This window comes from Tympanuchus pallidicinctus, unplaced genomic scaffold (genome assembly GCF_026119805.1).
Source record: "Tympanuchus pallidicinctus isolate F22 unplaced genomic scaffold, pur_lepc_1.0 scaffold43, whole genome shotgun sequence".
NCBI lineage: Eukaryota > Metazoa > Chordata > Aves > Galliformes > Phasianidae > Tympanuchus > Tympanuchus pallidicinctus.
Genome location: NW_026294762.1, coordinates 836,361 through 856,891, shown reverse-complemented (window position 1 = coordinate 856,891; position 20,531 = coordinate 836,361). Strand labels below are relative to the sequence as shown.

Sequence of the window (20,531 nt, the reverse complement as noted above, 5' to 3'; positions counted from 1 at the left end):
GCCCTCATAATAGTAGCACGCTGTTCTGGATTGTTCTTATCGTAGTAAAGTAATTCTACTGGCAGATATTAGAGGAGGGTGCATCATGCTGGTGACAGCAAAGTGAAAGACAAGCCATGTTCCAGACAACTGTACATATTTTTATGAGGATGGCATCCAGGCTCTCGTTCATTGCTGGAAAAAATACATGGCTATTGGTGGTGACTGTTGAAAAATAATCCTTTGTAGCTGAGAATTTGCACAGTCGAATAGTGTTGTTGTCGTTCCTATTGAAAGAAATAGGCATTACTTTCAGAGTGACCTACACGTGTCCTTTTCCAGAGGTTACAACCACTAAGCTACATCACAAGGCTCTCTCTTCCCAGAGAGTGTTTCTCCGGATGAATTTGCCGCCTGCTCTGTGCCATTGCCAAAGGAGGAGAGTGTTACTCAGGCCATGCGTGAGACTGGTGCACAAGGCTCATTAAAAAGGCTATTCATTGTTGCTGCTATCTTGGCTCGTCTGAGTTGACCAGAGGGTTTAAAGGATGCTGTAAGCAAAATCAAGTGTTTGGCCCTCTAGGTTTACTAAAGAGCCTTGTCTCCTTGTGTACCTCAGGCACTGTAATCAATTAGTTGGTGTTTTCTGCATCCTGTTCCTATCAGGTCGTGATTCCTCTGAATTGATTCTAATTCGTGTCCTGAAGCCAAACAGGTTTTGCCTTTATATTTCTGTCTGCTGCTGTAACTAGATATTGACTAACTCTCATTCTGCTACTTCATCTGATTTGGTAATACTTTAATTGCATTAAGGATGTTTCCAAATACATTGACTTCCATTTTCACCAAGCCTGCTTTATTCCTGGAGTTCACTGGAGGTCTGAATTTCTTTTGATACAGTATTTGAGCCAGAAATTGGTAAGGAGAGGCTTTGTCCCAGTGCTTGCTTAGAGGTGTTGAGAAGGCTCTGAAGGGTCCCTCAAACACTGTTTGTGGGGCACTTCCTTCTTAGACCACAGCCTAGAAACTCAAATGTGTGTTAAAATCAAATGATGATGAGATGAAGTGGAGGAGCTCATCTATTTTCTTGTAAGTGAATTCAGCCAAAATCTGCTGGGTCAGCTTGTTCTTCCTGCAGGGTTCAGGGCAACAGCCAACAGAGAAAATCCAATGGAAAGGGGTTTGCTCGCTTACTGGTTCTTGGTTAGGCTGCTTATAGTATATAGGAAGCTAAATGGAAATGTGAGATCCAAAGCTTGCCCCCACAGTCTCAGTGTGCTCTAGATGAAGGTGGTGGAGAACATCAGAATCTGGTAGGATGAGGAAGAACAGAAGTTCAGATTTGGATATTAGATAGCAGGGAAACACACCAATGGAAACAGTCCCTTGTGACCTGAGAGTACGGTGAAGTCACCCTCTAAATTGTCTCCTTCTCCTCTTTCTTCTCTGCAGACCAACGGGTTGGGACATGTTTCTCTGCTTTGATTGGGGGCCGCTGTGCTGGGGACCTCCCTGGCCAATACACCAAGATGCAGTGCTGCTGTGACTCAGGGCGTTGCTGGGCCATTGGTCAAACTCCAGAAATGTGCCCTGTCCGGGGCTCCGGTAAGTGCAACACAAAGGATCTCCACCTGCTGCTGGGCCAACTTGTGGCTCTGCTATCTTGGTGACACCCCAGGGATGCACAGACATGGTGAATTGTCATCATGACACCCAGAGAAATTTCACATGGGAATGAATGGATCTTATGCCTGGCATTCATTTGAAGGTGAGCCAGGTGAGTTCAGCCAAGGCAAGAGTTTATCCCCTTCCTCTTCCCCCTTTGCTATCTGTGGCTTTCACCATAACACCACAACCAATTTGGCCAAACAACAGTGAGGTCAGGCATTGGGAGGCAATCAGAAGGCACTACACTCTAGCCATCCATATATCTCTGCCTTTTTTCCTTTATCACTGGCAAAACCTCCTCTGAGAAGGGTAAAGATTTGTGGTCCCAGACTGGCAGCCTTCTGTGTCTTGTCCTTTCCTGCTTGAAAGGAACTCCTGGTACCAGCTCCCCAACACGCCACAGCAATCCAAACGCCCTGCAAGCTGTATCTTATCATTTTTTCTAGTGTGTTGGGCATTACAGCCCTCCTCACCAACCTGCTGTGTTCCCATTAGCACCCACCCTGTCTGCTGTGTGTCTCTCCATCCCTCTACTTCTGTTCTCTGCACTCTGGCAGAGGCAGGAAGGGTTTTATTGCTCTCTTGGACAAGCACTAAGGCAGCTGCTTTGTTTCAGATGAGTACCGCAGGCTTTGCATCGAAGGACTCCCAGTTGTGCCAGGGTTCCCTGGGAGCTTTCCAGGAATTCCTGGATTTGGGCCCAATGGTGTTGGGCCAGGACTCAACGGGCCCGGAGGCATCGGACCAAATGGGGCAAATGGACAAGGTGGAATCCCAGGCCTGCCTGGAATGGGCCCGGGAAGTTCAAGCATTGGTAATTAAAATTACTGTCTTACTGTGCTGACCTGGTTTGGCTGCCTGTGTCAGAACATACGCAGCGTGTCTGCCTGTGTGCCAGCCGTGTACACATGAGCAGAGCACTAGTGCTGTTAGCCAGATACGAGGTTTATTTTGACACTGAGGGAGTGATGGGATGTGACACTAATGCTGTGCAGAATACTGAGCCCAGAAGGAGATCAAACAGTGTCTCCTGGCAGAGCAAGGAAGCTGAAGCTGGCTCCAGTGCGGAATAGCTTTCTAATTACCAAACAGGAATGATGCTCTCACATCACTCCCACCCTCTCTGCTTCCCCTAAACAAACTGTTTTTCCCACTGTGTCAGACACTCTTTTTATACACATCTCTTTATAGCTTTTTGCCAAGAACTGAGGCTTGTAAAAGTGCACTGCATGTCAGTAAATATTAATCCCCTTCGTGCTTGCTGTGCAATCCTAAGCATGCCTTATGGTGGGGGTACACTGGGTATCACGGTGCCCACAGAGAGTTCTGATGCAGCTGGGTTTGTGCCTGCAGCACTTAGTGATCCTGCTCCAATGAGAAAATAAAAGGAAGGGAGCTGTAATTCTCTGTCTGATGCCACTTCTGTGCTTTCCAGGAACGGCGACTTTAAACCAGACCATTGACATATGCAAGCATTTCACTAATCTGTGCCTGAACGGGCGCTGTATCCCCACCCCATCCAGCTACCGCTGTGAGTGCAACATGGGCTACAAGCAGGATGTGCGTGGAGAGTGCATCGGTGAGTGGGATTTGCTGGATACATACAAACACAGGTCAGCTCCCAGAGCACCCCAGCAACCATGCCTGCCTGAAACCACCTCGAGCTGCTGACCCAACAGTTCCTATTCTGGACTGTTCCTCACAAGAGGCTGCATTGGGCTCATGTCAGTTAATGAAGCTGGAAGAAGGTGGGAAGTATTTATCTGTCCAGCAAGGATGGCAGCGTTCCTCTGGTAGCCATAACCTTGCTATTGGTGTAGCTGCTTGACAGTGCTTGAACATCATCCCAGTGTAGAGCAAATCTGTGTTCCCTCTGCTTTGCTCAGAGCTTCCAAAAAGAAATGCAAGAGGATAGGTTGTCCAGTCTCCTGACCGCAGATCCCTTTCTCTAACTGCACTCTTTTTACATAATTGTGTACACAGGCCTGATTGGCCTTATCCTCCCAGCAGCTCCAGATCTGGGCTCCCCAGCAGTCTGACTGCTTTCTGCCTTGCTGGCCATGCTGTTGATGGGCACAGCAGCTCACAGAAGCTAGACTTTCCTGGAAGCTCTGTGTGAGTTCCCTTGCATGATGGTGACTCACAGACTTACACTTTTCTCCTTACAGATGTAGATGAGTGCTCCAGCAGCCCCTGCGTGCATGGTGACTGTGTGAACACACCTGGCTCCTATCACTGCAAGTGCCATGAAGGTTTCCAGAGCACCCCAACAAAGCAGGCTTGCATCGGTATGTTTTTTCAGTGTGCTGCACCAGTGTCAGCAGGATTATCAGGGAGTTAGGTATGAAAAGAGAATGTAAGGGGGAAAAGCAGTGACATTCCCAGCAGCTAACAACTTTCCAGCCAGGTATGTGATGGCATCCACATCAACTCAGCTGGGTTTTCAGTGGTGTCTCACAGTCTGTCTGGGAGAAAGTTTCCTCTGCCTTTATCTACCATAGAATTGGCTAACAGCAATCCAGGAACTTGTGGAGTTCTTTTAAAGAGATTAATTCTACTTTGAGGTGATGTTTTCTTTTGATAAAAGGCTAGGATTTTGAGTAATTTCTGTATTAATGTAGAAATAGTGGTTTCTGGTGAAGATCTGTCAGTGTCTTGCAGCAGAGTGGCACTCCAGGTGAGGTGCTGTAAAAGAATTATGGGAAGATAATGTCCCATGAGAAAAAAAGAAGTGACAGATTACCCTCTTAATGGCTGACCTTTGTTTTTTTTTTATCTTGCAGTCAATGGTTGGTCCACTTCTTTCTTAACTTAGCACAGTGCACAGAGCAGGAATTTCTTACTCTGGCTTCCTCTCAATTCCAAGGCTGTTTGTTTGGCTTTTTTTGTAGTCTGTTTCTTGTGCAGCATTACATAGATGGGCTCATATTGCAAGGAGAAGCCGCAGGGTGAGGCTAGGAGAAATGTGTGAAGTGGAATACTAACAATAGGTCTTAGTAGGGTTTTCAGGAGATGACGTTATCTCCCTCCAGGGGCATGATATCAAATGTTTCTGATAAAGGGATTTCCAGAGGAACTCCCAATGGCCTGACAATGTGAAAGCCTTTCCCTGATTTCCAATCTAAATCTGTTAGTTGAAAATTAAGCTGAATTCTTCCTGGATCTTTCCTCCTGGCCACAAAAATGAGCTCATCGCTGTCTCTTTTTCAGAATGTTTTTATGTGCTGGGAAACTGCAACCTGCAGCCCCTCTGATACCATCTCCTGTCTAGACAGCCTCTCGGTCTCATAAATAATCGCAGAATGGCTGAGTTTAATGTTTCTGATCTTGTCATCATCCTTGTTTTTACGTTGTCAACTTTTTCAATTTTGTTATTATCTTTTCTAATGCATGGTGCTAAAATTGGATGTAGTTCTCTACCTGTGACCTCCCCAGTTGTCAGGAGAAGAAACTATCCCACGCAGCTTACACAGTGCTGTTCTGTTGGTGTAGCCCAAAGGAGGTTTCCTTTTGTTCCCAGCCATCCCATTTCATCTGTGATTCAGATCCTTTTCTGCCAGGTAACTTCTCCACCTATATCAGGGGTCTACAAAGAGTCTGTATCTTCTGTTGCTATGGGGACTCTTGACTTCCTGTAATTTGCTCATAGAAGGGATCACCCTTTCTTTCTCAGCTTTTGATAAAGGATCAGCAGCAATCCACTACCTGAGATATCCTCTTTGTCTTTCATCTTTAGCCATAGGCATTCATATCCTGTCTCCCTGAGAGAGTGCACACCGTGTCCTCGATCTGTGACACAGCACCTTCCCTGCTGCCATCCTTCAGTGAACCACACTGTATCCAACCTCCTGTCCAACTTCTGTACCCCAGCTTCTAACCAAGGATGTTAGGTTGGGTGTTAGGAAGAGTTGCTTCGCCAAGCAGGTGGTTGGGCATGGAACAAGCTCCCTGGGGCAGGGTCATGGCCTCTGGAGTTCAGGAAGCATTTGGACAACATACTCAGAAGTATGGTCTCACTCGCAGGGAATCCTATGTGGAGCCAGCAGCTGGACTCAGTGATCTTTATGGATTTTTTCCAGCTTGGAATATTCTGATCTATTCTCTTCTGCCTGCTGTTTCTTTTGCTGAGACTTTGGGACCACATCTCTAAGGCAGTTAGTAGTGGTTCAGAGTCCATGGTTCTGAATGGATTTCTTGCTGCTACCATGGACTTAAACAGAACTAGGGTAGTTTCAGATATAAGGAAGGCCTGGGGACATAATGTTGATAGAGACATCATGGAAAGCCAGAAGTCCCAGAGACCAACTCCCAAATGTAGTGCTACTGCCAAAAAAAGCATGCAGAGAGCTTTCTTTACATCTTCACCTTCTGCAGTTTGTACATAGTGGAAGTGTGTGATCCTGGAGAGGCTGAGAGCATTTTTCTGGTTTTCTCATGGAGCTCATAAGTCTGGAACTGCTCCATAATCAACCTGCCACTAATCTCCTATGTTTATTTCCTCACCAGATATTGATGAGTGCATCATGAATGGAGTGATGTGTAGGAATGGACGCTGTGTTAATACTGATGGCAGCTTCCAGTGTATCTGCAATGCTGGCTTTGAAATCACCCCTGATGGCAAGAATTGTGTTGGTAAGCTATTTTCTGATATGCTGTCATTCATCACCCTGGGAAGGCTGAGCTGAAACTAGGCCCTCCATGGGGACTGGTGTTTACTTCAATCTTAGCTGCACTTCATAGCATCACTGAATCATAGAATGGCTTGGGATGGAAGGAACCCCAAGGATCATCAGGTTCCTTCCTCCTGGGTAGATGCTGCCCTGACAGTGTGAGTCTTGAAAGAAGAGATGTACAAAACGACGAAAGCGTTTTTGTAAGGATTCTCCTGGAGTGTTCCTTTGGGTTTTTTGAGATCCAGGAGCTTGAGTGGGGATGGGTATGCAAGAAAGACATTCTGCATCACCTTGAGAGCTGCTGCCTCCAGCAGCTAATGTACAAGTCCTACCGCGAGCTGGATCACTGAGGTGCTAAAGTGGTAGGGATGCATCTGGACAGCTCTTAGCAGAAGTAGCAGTGGGAACTCTGCCTTGATGATTAACAACTTTTGCCATAAGAAGCAATTTGACTACAGGATGGGTGACGGAAGTGTCTGTGCACAGGAGAGTCCTGCTGCAGCTCTCAGACTCTGCTCATGTTTTCTGCTTGTCTTCCCCAGATCATGATGAATGTGCCACAACTAACATGTGCCTCAATGGGATGTGTATCAACGAGGATGGCAGCTTCAAATGTATCTGCAAGCCAGGTTTTGTGCTGGCTCCCAATGGGCGCTACTGTGTTGGTGCGTATGTCTCTGAGCTTGGTCTCTGCCTTGCTCTCTTCCCATCCTGTTGTCCACGTTGCTGGGCCTGCAGTGGGTCTGAGGCCAAAGGAAGCTGAGAAAAAGCAAAACTGTTGCTATGCATCTCCTTCTCTGCTGCCAGAAATTCCCCTCTCCAGTGGAATGGACAAGATGCAAAAAATGTTTTTGCACCTCCACTGTATCAGTGCAATTTTGAGTTTAAATCCTCTTCCCATGGAAGGTTAAGTAGATCTATGAGGCTCTCTATGGCATACGTAGTGTGAGCTGACAGCAGTCTTCTCCACATTCTCACCAGCCTCTAGAGTGTGTTCCGTGAGGATTTGTCATCTGCCAAAGACAGAGAGTTCAGGATATGAAGGCAGAGTGGAGGAAGGAAGGAGAACTTAGCACTCCTCTAATACTGCTGTGACACAGGATGAATTCTCTAGCTCACTGCTCTTTTAACGTAGGAGGGACCAGACCCTGCTGCTCTGAGAGGGACTGAGTCTCAGGAGACGACCAGCCCACTTTTCCTTTCCTTGAACCATCAGTAGGGGACATGATGCTCCAAACTGCCCCGCAGTTTACGCAGAGTAAACCAAAGCCCCTTTCTATGCCTTCCTGCCCCAGGTTTGCTAACAGCTGCCTTGTGGTTCTTTTTCCAGACATTGATGAATGTGAGACACCAGGAATCTGTATGAATGGCTGGTGCATTAACACAGAGGGCTCCTTCCGATGCGAATGCCTTGGAGGCCTGGCTATCGGGGTGGATGGACGGGTCTGTGTGGACACCCACATGCGCAGCACATGTTATGGAGGCATTAAAAAGGGCACGTGTGCCCGTCCCTTTCCGGGGGCTGTCACCAAGTCTGAATGCTGCTGTGCGAACCCAGATCATGGCTTTGGAGAGCCCTGCCAACCCTGCCCTGCCAAAAACTCTGGTAAGCTCCTTTTCCCATATGGGTTTGCAAAAAGCCAGGAATGTGCTCGGAGACATTGAGTATGTGATGGGTTGTCAGTGAGATGCCCTAGAGAGCCTGGCAGTGGTATGGTAAGGACATGGGCAGGGAGAAAGGGGCAACACCTTGCAGTCAGCGCATTTAGGTAGGATCAAAAGCAAACTTTACACTGATCTCATTGCAGGGATTCTCACAGTTTTGGATTCCTAATTATTCCTAGAAGAGTATCAGATCTAAAATATATATTGCATAAGCGTAAACAAACTGTTTGGAAGCCCACAAATGTTATTGTAACAAGCAAACTATAAATTCAGTGTTACTCAGCATTAATTTAACTGTACTTAAATTGTCCAGAAAAGCTGATGACTCTACTGTGCTTTCTACGTAGCTGAATTCCAGGCACTCTGCAGCAGTGGCATTGGAATAACAGCTGATGGCAGAGGTACGTGCATCCCACATGCTATACTCTAAATAGACACATCTAAAGTCACTCTCAGGTCTTTCTTTCAGCTGCTTTTAGCTGAGTGTGCATTCATCTGTGTGACTGTGGGAGCATGTGTCATGAGAGACTTAATGCTGTGGAGGAAAGTTAAAACATTGTGCATGTGTGAGAGCTGCTGGTGAGTAAGTGCAGAGGAGGTTGCATAGCCAGGGTGGGTGTAAGTGCATGCAAGAGCATACCTCTGTGGTGAGATGTGGGCTTGGGCAGAATGGGAAAGGGGCATTCTTTGTTTTTTCTCCTCCCTACAGCACCATGAGTTAATGTTAAGTAAACATAGTATCATAGAATCATTTTGAGTTGAAAGGGACCCTCATCTTGTCCAACTGCCCTGCAGTGAACAGGGACACTACAGCTCCATCAGGGTGCACCTGTTCCAGTGCCTCACCACTCTTATTGTAAAAAAGTTCTTCCTTATATCCAATCTAAATCTCCCCTCTTTTAGTTTGAAACCATTTCCCTTTGTTCCATCAGTTTGAAACCATATTAAACATCCCTGAGGACTGAGTATTGAATCCAGTGGTTGATTTCTGGCACCCTTTGGGAACTACATTACTGGGGGTGTGTACAGAGAGTTTGACTTTATGCCTTGCTTTGATAGAAATAAAGAGCATGACAGTTACATCTTCTTGCTCATTTCATTCCTATGCCCTCCATCTCCTAGGCTGCAGACCAGGAGGGTTCACAGTCTCCCAAGGAGTGGCAGCTGAGAATGCAAGTTGTGCTGCATGAGATGTGTTGCCGGGGGGCTGCTCTGCCAGCCCTGGGCAGTGCTTGGGTTAGCAGGAAGAGCACAAAGCAGATGGATAACTACAGCCTTTCAAAACCTTCCAAATGGGAATGAGCCAGAGGCAAATCACTGGTGACTTCTCGGGCTTCCTTCCAGGGCACTGTTTCTTGGCCAAAATCGTTCTCAGGCTGATGATAAGATCCGTGCAGGATGCTAGTGTCAGACATGCTCTGGTCAGCCTAGAATTGCCCACAGCCAGGATTACGTACACTCAGCACTTCTCAACAGTTGCAGCTCCCTGTGGATATAAGTGAACCCTGACTACATGGAGACTAAGACCAGCAGTGTCTGGTCTCTGTGCAGTCCTGACGTTGCCTGGGCTTACCATGTGGGACCATGGCACTGTGAGGACACTGCTATACAAACAAAACTTGCTTTGTTCTGTTGGAAGACTGTTTCTTTCTATGGTGGAATCTCTTTGCCTGGCAACCAAGAGCTTTGTTCATAGTGAGCAGGAGGAGCAGCCCACCTGGATGCTACCCTTCTACCTTGCTTTCTACATGTACAGGGCACACGGTTCTTTAGCAGATGCAGCACCCTCCTCTTTAGGACACAGCTCCCACTGTGGGGGGAAATAGGAGGTTGGTGATGGCAGACACCTCTGCCTCTTACTGCCAGACCCCTGCAGACCTCAGCCAGCTCGCCATGCACACCAGCCTATGGTACCCTCTGCACATCACTGCAGAGCTGCCCCAGAATTTTGTAGACTGGGGCAAATTTATCCAGGGCGCTTTGGAAGTCTTTGAAACGGAAGTTTTTGTACCATACAGGCATTGGCTCATGGCACTAGACTCACCCAGGCATAACACACCCCTCATTTCATTGCCCTACCACCACCACATACTCTTCAGAGCCCCTGGTCTTCACAGGGTGCCAAACTGCTTTCAATCAGTTCTTTGAGCAGAAGGAAAAGAAAATTTACTTTGACCTGACCAGTACATGTTCCAGCCTGACAACTTTTTGTTCAGGGAGTCTGTGCAAGTGCTCAGCTTGAGCACCATGGCTGGGCTAGGGGCTGCAAGGATTCGGTGCCACTGAAACAGCTTTGCTGTGACCATCTAGACATGGACATGACCCTTCGCTGGCCCCACTGCCCACAGGGTGCTCTCCAGCATGGCTGGGTAATGTTAGCCCCGTTTTGCCCTCAGCAGTGGACCCCTACAGTAGGGCTGTATATGCATAAGCGGGTTGTCTATCATGCTCTGTGCTTACCCCAGTTATCCCAGCATCCTGCTAGGAGCACGTTCCAAACAGCTTCTTCTTCCCAGTTCTTCCAATGAACAGGACAGTTAAATGGTCTGACCTGAGTACCTGGGACAGTGATACTGTCAGGAGACTCAGGATCGAAACAGGGAGACCTAGACCTAGGTGTGGTAATACATCTGGGTTCATCTCTACCCCTTATCCAGTTCTCTCCTCCTGAGCTCAGAGCTCTGTGCTGGGTAAGTTGTGCATCCCCAGCACTAAATCACACAGCTCCAAAGCACCAAGAGGAGAACAGTAAGGCTTCCCAGGACCTACTGGTTTATACCAAGAGGTAGGTAGGCTAGGAATGAGGGATTTCTGCAGAGGAGTGACTCAGCTGGCCATTGGCATCAATAAACGATGAGGAATTAGAGTGTGGAAGATTTCTGTGTCTGTGGTTGGCCATGATCCATCTAATTTGTCCTCTTTCACTATGCAGACATCAATGAGTGTGCCCTCAACCCTGACATCTGCCCCAACGGCATGTGTGAGAACCTGCGGGGGAGCTACCGCTGCATCTGCAACCTGGGCTACGAGTCTGACCCCATGGGCAAGAACTGCGTGGGTGAGTTTGGGGCATCCCGGGTTGCTGTGGCATGGGGAAGCAGCAGTTCAGTGCTAGGAGAGAGGCAGTGCAGATGCAGCACGTGAAGCTGTGAGGCAGTCACAGACCTTCACAGCACAGCTGTGCAGGATCTTAAGGCAGTACAGCAGCTGATGCCCTGCAACATCCCTACCTTGTCCCAGTGGAAAAGGACAAGGAACTACATGGGAAGTTGGTGAGTGGGATTGAACACACTTTTCACGTTGCATTGCTGTGAGGATAGAAATGCATCTCCTCCTCATTGTCTCCCTAAACCTTGCTCTAGGATTGCTCAGGAAGGGCTGGCCCCTCTAGAACACAATTCAGGCCACCCCAAGTCTGATTGAGGAACACCATATCACCTGCTGTCTACCCTCCATTGACTGGATAAGGAGCTTGGATAGAAGGGAGGGGTAGGTGACCTAAATCACAGGAGTTCTGGTGGAGGAGTCCTCCAAAGTGACCTATTTCAGCCTCCTCCTTGGAGCGAAACTGTCACCAGCACCTGGTGATGATATCCAGGTATCAGACCTGGAAGCACCAGATCCCAAGAGAGACAAGGGGAGTGAGCTGTAGGAAAGACGCTGGGCTGTGTGTGGTGGACTGACCTACCTTAGAAATGCCACCCAACTCAGCTAAGTCCCTAAAGAGGTGCATCTCACTGCATAGTGTTGTTGCAGACCACTGAAAGCAGTCAGTGTGTGGAAGATGATTGTTTTGTCTCATCTTCCTTCAGTATTTGTCTGTAGACCTGTGTGTATTCACTCACGTACTTTATGTCCTGTACAGTGTTATCTGGGCATTTCTCTGCCTCTCAAACTGCCAGAGCGCTGCAGGAGGGCGCACACTGGAGTTGTAGCTCAGAAATCCTGTCTCTGTGCCCACAGATGTTGATGAATGCACCGTCAACCGTTTGCTGTGTGACAACGGGCTGTGCCGCAACACCCCTGGCAGCTACACCTGCACCTGCCCCAAGGGCTTTGTCTTCAGGACTGAGACAGATACCTGTGAAGGTAATGTGACCCTGAGGCAACGGAGAGCATCTGTGTAAAGGATGAGCTGTGTCTTGTGATCCTGCCTAAGAGGAGCTCAAGGTTCAGTGTGGCTTTGGTTCTCTTTTAACCACAGTGGTTTGAACTGGATTAGATCCAGGCTTTGGGATGTTTTATTTTTATAGGGGGGTGAATCTCACTCTTATTTCAAAATAGAGGACATCCAAACCCAAAACATCCTGGCCTTTTGGTGACCGAAAACTAGAACAATTTCCCATAGGCTTCCCAAATTGTAGCTGAAGCCTAACCAAAATTACAAGTTTTGGGGGTTTAATTGAAACCTTACAGCATGGAGTGTGAGAGATTTGTTTCCCAGCCACAAAGCCCCAAAACAGTGGCACTTTATCCATGTGTTTAGACGAAACCCTCATTGTCTGTGACAAATGGCAAGTGCTGCGTAGACTCACGTAGCTTATGAAGGCCATGCTCAGTGCTGTGACTGCTCCACCTTAGCCAGGAGCAGCCTGAGCAAATGAGTCCATCATTCCCCCATAGCTTTCATCATCAACCTCAGTGCATCCATTCCCTCAACCCTGAAGCAGCTCGCTGTAGTGCTGTGTGCTGTCAGTGCCTGTTCTCCTTGAGATGATGCATACTTGAGTTGTACATGCAGAATTTGAATAGCCTGGGCTGGTGATCCTCTGCACAGTGAAAATCCCCCTTCTTCATTTTCTTTGCCTCCCGTGTCTCCAAGTACCTGGCCCAGAAGTCTGGGTCCCATGACACTTACCACAGTGACAGTCCCTTTCTTTCTGCAGATATCAATGAATGCACCTCTAACCCTTGTGTGAACGGTGTCTGCAGGAACAATGCTGGCTCCTTTGCTTGTGAGTGCTCCCCAGGCAGCAAGCTGGATCCCAGTGGCACCATTTGTGTGGGTAAGGATGTTGCCTTCTGGAGGCAGATCTGGGACACTGACCTGCCCTGCATCACCCTTTGCAATCCTAGCTTAGGAATGGGGATGTATTGAGGCTTTCTTTTTCTCACCTTGCATTTATTTGCTTGTTGGTAACAATGAACATCTCTGTCATGCGTCCAGGAAGCCTGAAAAGCTGCAGTTCCCAGCAATGCTCCGAGCACTGTCACAGAGAAATCCATAAATATACTGCAGCAAGACAAAGAACCAACATGGGGTTTGAGGGGACCCTACAGGGCATCAGGATGGTGGGTTCTTATTTACCAGATGGATTTGTGCTGAGATTAAGGCATGCCAGGATAAAGCACATCCCTTGTTATCAAGATGGTGAGCTGGTACTTGCTTCCTAGATGGTCAGCCCTTTGCAGAGCAATGATGTGTGGTGACCTGGGACAGCAAAGCAAAGTGACCCAAATGAGAAAGAGGCTGGAAATAGGAAAAGGGAAGGACACAAAACTGTTGAAATAGCTGTATCAGAGAGCACAGGTACGCTGTTCTGCAACAGTGGTAGGACTAGGCTCTGGGGAAGAGCTAAGTTAGGGTCCATGCTACAAAATCCTTCATCCCACAGCCTGAAAGATAAAGTGAGGCCAAAAAGCGAGTCACACACTCAGAAATAGTTTATCCTACTTGCTTCTTGTGGAAAGCTGGCTGTTGTGAAGCTGGGAAACATGGCCAAAGACCACTCTTCACTCATGCCTTGCCTTTGCCCCTGCAGACAGCATGAAAGGGACTTGCTGGCTGAACATCCAGGATGGACGTTGTGAGGTGAACATCAATGGGGCCACACTGAAATCAGAGTGCTGTGCTACACTGGGAGCAGCATGGGGAAGCCCCTGCGAGCGCTGTGAGATTGGTAAGGATCTGCTTGGCAGGAAGGCAGGCTGCAGCCCATTTCTCTGCTAACAATCCTCTTGTTTCCTGTTTTCTTGCAGATACTGCCTGTCCCCGGGGCTATGCCAGGATGAAGGGGGTTACTTGTGAAGGTAAAGTGCTGCAGGACACAGAGGACTTTTTAATTGGGAACATAGTCATTGTTTATTTGCTGGCTTTATGCATCTTCGAGTTTGGACACAGTCTGATGAGGACCTGTGATTTTTGTGTTATCTCTTGCTTTGGCGCCTGCCCTGAGCACTGCAGCTGGAGTATGGCCAGTGTGTAACACCAGTGTGTTCAGACACAGTACTGATGTCTGTGAGTCCTGGTGTTTCTCTGTCAGCACTATGCCAGCTGTGACCTGTGCTGTCCTGTGTCTGCTCATCTCTGACACTGTGATACAGCCTTCTTGCGATGCAGCCTTCTTGCAAACATTTCTGTGTGTGGCTGTGCCTGGAGGGTGTTTTTGCCAGCTGGGCAGCTCTGGGCTCTTTCTGGATCCCCAGAAGTCCCTCTATGCCGTGCTAGTTGTGACTGTGTGCCACTCTCATGCCTGCCTTTTGCTTTGCTGCCAACAGATGTGAATGAATGTGATGTTTTTCCTGGTGTCTGCCCAAATGGTCGCTGTGTGAACACAGCTGGCTCCTTCCGGTGTGAGTGTCCAGAAGGACTGACCCTCGATGGCACTGCTAGGACATGTGTGGGTAAGAAAACTTCATCTCTTCCAGACTCCTGATCCCCATTGACTATCCCTACTTAGCCCCAACCATTCCCTATCCCACCACACTTGGTTCCCAGTACCACTGCTGTCTGAAGCACAAAATACTCATTAGAAGCTGCCAAACCAAGCAACCCCATCAAAGCAAGTCTGCCACTGCTTCATGCCCCCATGTGCAGCCAGTGGTGCAATCACTGTTATTAGGTAGACTTAATGGGTAACCAGTTCTGTGTGCTGCATTTTCAAGGGTCCACTGCTTCTGATCATGGTTGGCTATTACAGTGATTAGACTTTAAGTAGATGATGTAACAGCATTAGTTAATGACCCTGCCCTGGAGCCTTATAGAAACTTCTGCCTGCTTTCTTGGCACACTGTGACAACCCCATGCCCTCCAGAGGCCATCTGCATTACTAGCTCCCTATGAAGAGCCCATTCTGTGCCCCAGTACCAGCAGTGACAGACCAGCCACATCCATTCTAATAATCTTCATTAGCATCCCAACAAAGGTGGCCGTATCAAAATGATCCATATCTGAACATTGTATGGAGGATGCATTCCAGCCCCAGTCAGAGCTATCTTAAGGACGATGCTCTGTGCCACAGAGCTTGTTCCAGAAAATGGTATCTCTGACCTTCCCAGAGATCAGGTGCTGCAGGAAGGCACTCAGCTCTGCTCTCTCACCAGATGTGCGTGTGGAACAGTGCTACATGAAGTGGGATGAAGATGAGTGCACGGAGCCTCTGCCGGGCAAGTACCGGATCGACATGTGCTGCTGTTCTGTGGGCTCAGCCTGGGGCATCGATTGCGAAGAATGTCCTAAGGTTGGCTCTAATGAGTACAAGGCCATCTGCCCAAGGGGACCTGGCTTTGCCAACCGAGGGGATGTGCTTTCCGGCAGGCCCTTCTACAAAGGTAAGAAGGAAGAGAGGAGCTGCTAATTGTAGGCTGTCCACAGCCCATCTCAATTACAGCTCAAGGAAGCTGCTCCCTGCTCTGCGACCCTAAATTCATTGCAGGCATCCCCTCCCTGGAACATTTACTTTTTATCTTCTTGCACAGATGTGAATGAATGTAAAGTCTTCTCTGGCCTGTGCACTCATGGGACCTGTCGAAACACCATTGGCAGCTTCAGATGTATCTGTGGCAATGGCTTTGCTCTGGATGCTGAGGAAAGGAACTGCACAGGTAAGAGAAGAACAACCAGCCTCTGAACCACTCTCGTCCATCTCACTGCCGTGACTGCCTTGTGGGGTGCTCAGCATGGTGGTACCCAGAGGATTCATGGCAATTGTTGTGTGGATGTGCAGAGAAGCCAAGGGCAGGTCACAATCAGAAGACTCCTCCATCTTGTGGGAAGAAGGATCGGTTCTGCACCAGAGAATTCTTCACTGCTATCTCTCCCTTCAGGGAGCAGACATCTTTGGTCTGCCTGGGTGGATCTGCCAATCCAGGGCCATAAAATTCAACATGCAAGACAAGCAGCCCAGTGCCAGCTGTAGCGGTGCTTGTAGCCTGTTCTGCCATGACTACCTGCTCTTCATTCCCCACAGATATTGACGAGTGCCGCATCTCGCCAGACCTGTGTGGTCATGGCACCTGTGTCAACACGCCGGGCAGCTTTGAGTGTGAGTGCTTCGAAGGCTATGAGAGCGGCTTCATGATGATGAAGAACTGCATGGGTAAGGGCTAATAACAGCACCCTTACTGTTTTTCAACGCAGCAGATCTGGTAACGGTTCTCGTGCCAAGCTGCTGTCTTTCTCATTCTTCTCTCTGTATCTGGACACTGCTGATTACAAAAAACAGGACCTGGGCCTGCAGAGGTGCTATAAAAAGTTTGATTAGCTCTCTGTTCTTTGGTGTCAGGCCAAATCTGTACATTGCCTTCTTGAGGTATCACAGGAGTTCCCATGCTGAAGTGATACCTGGCCAAGTTGAGTTCTCTGTCTTGCCTAGATTGCAAAGATAGAACTGGGCTGAAGGGCAGCACCAGTGAGAGAGATAGAGGTCTGTGTGTGTGAGCTGAGAGAACCACAGATGTTCCTGGGATGACAGCAAAGCGTATGCAAAGTGAAGTCAGGGGTCTGTGACACAGCACCACCTCTCAGGAGCTAGAGCAAGCAAAGGGAAAGGCCACATCCCCAGCAAGCTTGAGGTCTGGGCCCCTCAAAGAAGGAAGGCAAAAATACAAATATGTAACCTCTACCTCCTGACAGATCTTGTACCTTCTGTGGGTCGATAATCCATCAACAATTGTCCTGATGCTGACCCTGCTAGGGAACAGGAGCACCCCTGAGAGCAAGGACAGAGTACAGTGAAGTTGACAGAAACAGGGGACACAACTGGGAGCTTTCCCTCAGAGACATCTGTTTATCAGGACCTTCTCAACTGGAAGCCAGAACTTTTGTCCAGCACCTGGGCTGATGGTGCCTTCTGAGCTGAGGATGAAGATTGGCCAACCAGGCCACTGGGAATAGCGTGTGGCCCAGGGGAGCATCCATGGCTCTTCTTGCCATGACATGGAGTGGGACATCATTGGTCCTGCCCTGCCATGGTGGTCCTGGCCAGAAGTGAGCCCATACCGGGAACTCAGGGAGCCAGAAAGCCAGCTTGAGTGCCTAAGCATCCATTTTTGAACCTCTTATCTAATTGGTATTTGATCAGCTGCCTTCTGATCTTGTCTGGAACCACTGTCACTAATCCAAGAGCAGAGTCCATGCCTGGTGTTTTCATTCCTATCATATGGGGATACCGCCCTTACGCCTGGGGATTAGCTCATGCTCAGTGAGCTCTGCCAGGCCAGTAGCTTGAACTTAATGGCTTTGAGCTCCAATTTTCATACATATTTGGCTTTTCCCTCCGTGTGACCACTCAGCTCTTTCTACTACTTTTCAGCCTTTTCTTACATGACCATTAATTATTGCCACTGATTGTTTACATATCCACGCTCCTAAGCATACACCCATCTCAGGCGTGAGTGATATGGTATGTTCAACTCTTTTGTTTTCATATTCCACTGCAAAATGTTTCTCAACTGGTAGATGTTCTTGTATGGTGCAACCACAGCTGTCCTCCTGTGATTAACCTGGGTTACTTACCTGCCCTAAATGCTGTCACAAATGCTACACTGCTCATTTTAATCCACTTACATGTAGTTCATAAATGCTCCTGTCAGCTATATTAACATCAGATTACTGCTGAAATTAGTAGACTTATTATCTCCATTCTTATATATGAATTTATCCATAGACATAAATGATACATACATGACAAATTTTGATCTTTATAGCACTGCTTCGCCTCCTTCTGTCACTGCACATCTTAGAATCATGTGCCATTAAATCAAATGCCTTCATTAGCATCAGAACATGGAGATGTCTCCTAAGTGCCGTACATTACTCAGCAACAGATCACTCACTTGATAACTTGGGTTTCTTCCAGCTCTGAATCTTGCTGTTTCATCCAGTTTTTCTGCAGTTGCTTTCTGTTGAATCTTTCCAAAATGACTGTTAACCTGATCTCACTTGTCAGTGATACGTAATCAATTGCTGTTGTTTCTACACCTTTCCTTGAGATTGGAATCTGCAGCAGTTTCACAGCAGCTTCATCCCTTGAGGAATGCACTGACAGCCTCAGTGCCCAGTCCCCCACATGTAGCACATACCAAGTCCTTCATGAGAATTGCTGATAAACCAGCAGCATTCTTCTACCCCGCTCTATTTCCAGTTATCACTGTTAAGACTTCCCTGCACTTGTGCCTTTGGTCATCTTTTATCATCGGCCATTCATCTCCACCAAGTCAGCCAGACTGTGGCTGTCCTCCATCTCCTGGCATACCATGTTCCTCCTTTTATCTGACTAGCTAGACTAACTTGTTTGGATAACTTAGTCTTAATATTGTGCTTTTTCTGCTTTGGCATGGAATTTCAAACCGTATCAATCTGTGCCATGATCCCATGCAATTTATTTTTCTTATTTAGTTCCCTGGGTTCTTTAATATGTCTCATTGCTCTGCTGTTGGAACGGATCCCTGTCTTTTCCATACAATTTATAGCCTGGATTGCAGCATCTTGGGCTGATCACCTTTCTTCCACTTTTCTGAGCTACTGAGTGGGTCACAGTCCCCACTGATGACATTCAGTAATGAGATTTCTGCTGTTATTATACAAAGGCATTGTGTTCCTTTCTTTTTACTTTCTTCCCTTCTCTTCCTTTCCTTCCTTCCTTCCTTCCTTCCTTCCTTCCTTCCTTCCTTCCTTCCTTCCTTCCTTCCTTCCTTCCTTCCTTCCTTCCTTCCTTCCTTCCTTCCTTCCTTCCTTCCTTCCTTCCTTCCTTCCTTCCTTCCTTCCTTCCTTCCTTCCTTCCTTCCTTCCTTCCTTCCTTCCTTCCTTCCTTCCTTCCTTCCTTCCTTCCTTCCTTCCTTCCTTCCTTCCTTCCTTCCTTCCTTCCTTCCTTCCTTCCTTCCTTCCTTCCTTCCTTCCTTCCTTCCTTCCTTCCTTCCTTCCTTCCTTCCTTCCTTCCCTTCCTTCCTTCCCTCCTTCCCTCCCTCCCTCCTTCCCTCCCTCCTTCCCTCCCTCCCTCCCTCCCTCCCTCCCTCCCTCCCTCCCTCCTTCCTTCCTTCCCTCCCTCCCATGTTTTTAGTGTCTAGCTACCACCATTGCACCATTCCATTGGTTCTCTTTGTGGTCTTTGTTTTGTTTGCTTTTTTTCTGTTCACTGCTTTGTTGTTTTTTCCTTTTTTTTTCCCTCCTTAATGCATTTATAAACTTTACTGTCTTATTTTTTTTTTTTTTTTAGTGCCAGCAGCCAGGTTTTGTCTTAGTTTGGCTGGATCACATTGCAGCAGTTTCAGCTGTTTAAGGAATTTCTCCAGTTTCTAGTAAATTCAGTCACCTTGTACATGTGTAATTTTCTCAGATGTGTACAGACAAGCTATTTCCTGATCACGTGTGTGATACTGGGGCTGTCTCAAAGGCTGTTGCCGATGAAGTCTGTCTGGTGATCTTCTGTCAGTGATGAATTTTCCAGAGATCTCTCACTACGTTGACAGGACTTTTGGAAATCAACTGAGAGTGGTGGGATGGGAACTAGGAGCTCTCCATCCAGTCCTTGCTAGCTAATCTGCACAAAGCTAATTTCTTATTTCCTTCTAATGTCACACTTCACGTTTTGCTGAGCTCAATGCAAGAATTGCTATTACCCTAAAGTTCACTGCTCTCACCCAACTCCTGTTAATTTGGAGATGTGCCTCTGCTTTATGATCTATCTCTGGTGGTGAAGCTGTGCTGCATGGCACCAGCATCACCCTGTCATCTGAAAAGCCCAGCTGAAGGGTTCTGTCAGCCACTTCATGTCACCCTCTGCAGATATCAATGAGTGTGAGCGAGACCCACTGCTGTGCCGAGGTGGGATCTGCATGAACACAGATGGCAGCTTTGAATGCATCTGCCCCCCGGGACACGAGCTGACTTCGGAAGGGAACACTTGCATAGGTAAGATAATGGAAAGCTATGTTACAACTAGAGTCTGGTCAGGATAATGATGTGGGGAGAAATGAGTGTCAAGCTCGGCCTGAGAATGTCCTTCCAATCCCTTGTATGAGTAGAATACATTCCACCAGGAAGGGCTGAGGTTACTCCTGGGAATTCACTGCATTTAGGATGTCTCTTATTCTAACTGCTGTTCACTGAAGACTGAGCAATAGGGTGATGCTAAGGCAAAGGAAAATCTGAGTTTCCTTCTAACTGCTATATCTCTGTCTTTACCAGTAAATGAAATATCATTCCCAAACCTGGAGCCCCATGACCTCTACCCATGCCCTAACTCTTCACCTCCCAAGCAGGTTGCACCTCAAGCAGGAATGCTTCCTTGTAATCTCTGAAATGTGGACCCAGTGTGACGAGGTGTC

The 20,531-nt window shown here is 47.7% G+C and overlaps 1 protein-coding gene across 4 annotated transcripts in view; it reads left to right on the top strand.

Moving 5' to 3' along the window:
• Positions 1-20,531, top strand: part of FBN3 (fibrillin 3) — a 123,763-nt gene that overhangs the window by 78,943 nt on the left and 24,289 nt on the right. For 3 of the 4 annotated variants that reach the window (XM_052702252.1, XM_052702251.1, XM_052702249.1), the window contains exons 9-26: positions 1,432-1,584; positions 2,264-2,461; positions 3,083-3,226; positions 3,816-3,935; positions 6,154-6,279; positions 6,863-6,985; positions 7,651-7,926; positions 8,333-8,386; positions 10,918-11,043; positions 11,949-12,074; positions 12,872-12,991; positions 13,748-13,885; positions 13,965-14,015; positions 14,484-14,609; positions 15,309-15,536; positions 15,684-15,809; positions 16,175-16,303; positions 19,990-20,115. In XM_052702252.1, coding sequence (XP_052558212.1) covers positions 1,432-1,584; positions 2,264-2,461; positions 3,083-3,226; positions 3,816-3,935; positions 6,154-6,279; positions 6,863-6,985; positions 7,651-7,926; positions 8,333-8,386; positions 10,918-11,043; positions 11,949-12,074; positions 12,872-12,991; positions 13,748-13,885; positions 13,965-14,015; positions 14,484-14,609; positions 15,309-15,536; positions 15,684-15,809; positions 16,175-16,303; positions 19,990-20,115 — 2,490 coding nt within the window. The remainder of the gene's footprint in view (positions 1-1,431; positions 1,585-2,263; positions 2,462-3,082; positions 3,227-3,815; positions 3,936-6,153; positions 6,280-6,862; positions 6,986-7,650; positions 7,927-8,332; positions 8,387-10,917; positions 11,044-11,948; positions 12,075-12,871; positions 12,992-13,747; positions 13,886-13,964; positions 14,016-14,483; positions 14,610-15,308; positions 15,537-15,683; positions 15,810-16,174; positions 16,304-19,989; positions 20,116-20,531) is intronic. The other variant, XM_052702250.1, reaches the window with a different exon arrangement.